We start from the raw sequence: 4,094 nt of genomic DNA, 5'->3' as shown, positions 1-4,094 counted from the left end.
ATTTAACTTCTGAGGTTGTCAACGATAAAAGAGATTGCTTTTGGCAAGCTGAAAAAAAAAGGTATTTGCTTTCCTTAAGTAGAGAGAGAAAATATTTGCTTGCCCGTGTGAGAGAACTATCAAGTTATATGCATCTGAACTAATGAAATATTACTATTTTTTAAATGTTTAATATGGCTCAGATGTCTTGGGAAATGCAAATGAAATTCGCTGTTAGGGGGGATAAAATGGTAATGAGATGCGTGTTTTAGAACATATGAAATTTAGGTACGCCTTTTAGTATTTGGAAACTTTAAATACGCTCTTTGAAAAATTATCTTAAACATATGATTATCTAATCACAAATGAGGGACTAATAGGTGTTTAAGTCTGAATTCTTGAAAATCAAGAGGGAATTACCCTACGTTTAATCGAAGCCCTATAAAACAAGGAGGTGTACCTGGCGGTGGTCGGGCGGTAGCACTCCGCCTTATCCCTTCGCTGACAGAATGACAGGGCGCTACTATCTGCAACGCATTGCATGTCCCAGTGTTGCAGCCTGACCTTAGCAGACAGACTCGCATGGCGTATCAAAATCCTGCTCTCGGCTATTACTGCCGTTAAATACTCACTCAGTCAAAAAGACACGGGCATTAAATGAATGGAACTACGTGACTGAATTGATGATGCCGGAATCTGACATGCTCTGTTCTTTCTCCGCCTACGGTGAGTTCCGGAGCTATAATACAGCAAGAATATTTAAATTATAATTTAGATATTTATAATTTAACTTTAAATTTAATATATTTATAGAAATTTTTTCATTAAATGAGATGAACAATTAATGGGTATTAAGTTTTTAGACCATTCTATGATTTCTTAATTTATCGTAATAATCTATGAAAACATTTTATAGAATCAAATCATCCAAAATTAACTAGATTTATTATTCTTTTTCTTTCCTCCACAGTCAACTAATTCATAAGTCTTTGGTAACTTAATTGAACTAGCTAGAGAAGATAAATTTTGACTGTAAATGCGAGAAAGATAAAACAAGACAGAATTATTTTTATATACCCATTGAATTTATGGTCTATTGGTGATTTGGTTGTTTGTGCAGCTCTGGAATGCATGAAGGGGCTGTCGGCTTGCTAAATGATAACATATTTGAATATTTTAAAAATTTTATATTTTTAAGATGATTAATTAGTGATTTTTTAAAAATTAATTTTAGGTTTTTTATTCATAAATTTATTCATTTAATTGACCCAAGAATATAAATAAATTCTTAATAAGTTAATAAAAAACTTGCTTAAACATTAGATTCTTGGGGTAACATGTGTTTGTATTCATTGTGCAAAAGGCGGGTCCCGCCGTCCAGCGACCCCCCTAGGCCTGGCCCCACAGGGATCCTAGGAGGAGGTAAATCAGCGGTGAATGCTGGCCCGGGTAAAGCGTGGTGTCTCCGGAATTTAACACAGCCGGCTCAGATTATTCATCCAGTGTGCGTCCGTGGACCTTCGACCCTACAACTCATTGTGCAAGGATGTCACGCCTTAACCGGTTGATCCAGCCCGCGGGGCAACATGTGTTTGTATTCGAATTTAAGGGTGGTGGTGGTGGTGGTGGTTGCAAGGGAAGCAGCGACAAGCTTCTTCTCCAGAGAGAGGAGTGCTCTGCTTTCTCTTCATGTCATAAGCCTGCTCAGAAACTCTCTGCCACTGTTGAGAATGCTGCAGCTGAGCTGATGCTCTCCGTTCCTCAGCCCTTCTATGAACGATTGCCATTCTCTTCATCAGTTTCTCTTCTAAGTTTGATCTCATCTTTTGTATCTTCACCTGCGTAAATGTGTTTACCATTCAAAATATTATAAGCTCATCAGATCATATGGCGATCCTTCAGATTGCTTGGTATGATATTGCGTGTATTAATTTAAATAATTAACCATGAAATGAAGCAACATCATAGAACTGAAACATTACCTCTAACTTTCTTGATTGTGCTTCAGCTTTTGCATTCTGGAGGTTTACCCAAGCTTGAATTTTTGCTTGTTCTCTCTGATATCTGAGCATGTTAACCAGAAAACAAAAAAATCCAAGCTTCAAAAGAAGTTTAATCTGAACATCAAAGGCAAAATACGAATTAGTGCTGCGAACCTGATACAGAGCTTTGCTCTCTCCTCGTCTTCCCATGAAGTAGTAGCCTTCTTTTCACCACTTATTTCCAAATGTCTCAAACTTTTAGACACTTCCTCTTCTTCCTCTTCTCTAGAACTCCAGTTGGAAACAAGTGTGTCAAGCTTGGCCAAGTAACAATCTTTGAGCTCAGAAATGTCAATCCCGGCGTTGTATGGAACCAAAGGGCCGGACCTGTCTGCCGGCGTGTTGTGCCTCGCCGGCGAAGTGATCTTTATCGGAGTGTGGCATCTCGTCGTGGAAGAGCTGCCCGTAGGAGTCCTTTCAGTGCCGATATCTCTGCGTAGAACTTGAACCTCTGCTACAACTCCTGCTGTGCAGTTTTTCAATGATTCCAAGTATGAACTTCTGAACAAAAAACCTTCTTTTGAGGGATCCAAGAATCTGAAGTTTGAGTATGTTGATTCTACATTGTCTGTAAACTTATCTGAAATAAAAATTAAAAAAAATATTGATAAACGAAGGAACATGCTGGCCTTTCATGTGTGAAGAATTAAGGCAATACCACTAACCTTTAAGAAGTACATGTGTAGATGCTCCACTGAAAGCAACATTTGTGCCAGCAGACATGCATGGCCCATCCAATCCTGTGTTGGTTAAGCTTGGAACCTTGTACTCCATCAACCTCACCTGGTTCTCAGCAAAGGCATCATCTTTCTGCAAGACACCATCATTTTCTTTGTAAATCCTTGACATCTCTGTTGGTTTTTTAACATGAGCAGGTGATTCATGGCAAGGACTACCAATCAGCCACTTCTCTGCATCGTCCCACTTTGAAGGAACGTTCTTCCTCGTAATGTGCCCGAGGCTGAAGCTGACGAATGGCCTACCAGGCGTCGAGGGAGCTTCCATCCTCCTTTGCGCCATATGATTCATCCCCTCTCTGCTTCTCTTAACTGAAGCATCAAAAAGGTTTGTGTTTTCATTAACCACCTTGGTTGTGGTCATTGAGAAGGCCTTGAGAAAGTCTGAGCCCTCATCTTCAAATGGATTTTGTCTCTCGATTCTGCCCTGCACATTATTAACAAAAGTGTTCAGCTCAATCATTGCAACATGAACTGGCCACTAGAGAGAAGCAAAAGTACTGAAGGCATTTACTCTCCCACTCCCAGTGGCTGAGAAAACAGAGGAAGCTTGCATCTTTGCAAGGGCATTGAGATCCATCGAAGGCTCGAAGCTTATGGGGTTTCTTCCCCCTCCACTTTCTTTCCTCGAACGAATCATTTCTAAAACCAAAAGACGCACTGCCCTCTCTCTCTTTGCTACCCAGAAGCCTGTCAGGTTTAGCAGATGAGAACAAAAACAGAACAGCTGATAAGAACCCGAAAGCCAAGTGGCTTCTCTTTGACCGCCACAACAATTGTGCCCCTCTAGAGGAAGGCATAGGGAGCACCTTGAGGTAGGCCCGTGGAGGAAGAGGGGTTAGAAAAGTGCAAAAGCTTGCACGACAAGTCTACCTCGAACAGTTTGAATCCTGGGAAAGTTGGGCTTGAGCTCCTGTCTCAATACACAAGCTATAGGAGTATTTTATAGTAGCTTGTACAGCGATTGCACCATGGATTTTAAGCGGTTGATGCGAAACTGGGTTTTGGAGTTGTTTACAAGCTTGGTGCGAGGCCCGGAGTTGGTTGGCGTGCGAGAGGAATGAGATCCAGCGAGGATAATAAGACAGCCAGGTTCTTTGTGCTTCCCCAGGACTTTTGATATTTCTTTTGTCAACTCTCGTGAAAGTTCATATGAAAGGAGACAACTGCATTTGATGCACTCTTCACTCTCGATATAACTATTGTTTTATTGTATATATTTATTAAAATTATTTATTTATAATTTTTAAAATAATTTAATCTGGTTCCTTTTCAGTCTTGGATTTAAATTTTTTTAATCTAGTTATATATGATTTTATACTTTATATTTCTCATA

General features: G+C 39.9%; 1 protein-coding gene across 1 annotated transcript; it reads right to left on the bottom strand.

Moving 5' to 3' along the window:
* Nucleotides 1-1,294: 1,294 nt before the first annotated feature.
* Nucleotides 1,295-3,441, bottom strand: LOC122014403. Its single transcript, XM_042570663.1, has 5 exons — nt 3,273-3,441; nt 2,687-3,185; nt 2,136-2,601; nt 1,962-2,043; nt 1,295-1,817 (listed from the first exon to the last, which is right to left on the bottom strand). Exons 1-5 carry the CDS (start codon nt 3,396-3,398, stop codon nt 1,584-1,586), a joined length of 1,407 nt encoding a protein of 468 aa, XP_042426597.1. The 5' UTR covers nt 3,399-3,441; the 3' UTR covers nt 1,295-1,583.
* Between the last annotated feature and the right edge of the window lie 653 nt (nt 3,442-4,094).

The sequence above is a fragment of the Zingiber officinale genome, chromosome 1B, assembly GCF_018446385.1.
Source record: "Zingiber officinale cultivar Zhangliang chromosome 1B, Zo_v1.1, whole genome shotgun sequence".
Taxonomy (NCBI): Eukaryota; Viridiplantae; Streptophyta; class Magnoliopsida; order Zingiberales; family Zingiberaceae; genus Zingiber; species Zingiber officinale.
Note: the sequence above shows the minus strand (reverse complement) of the source record. Positions and strands in the feature narration are given on the sequence as shown.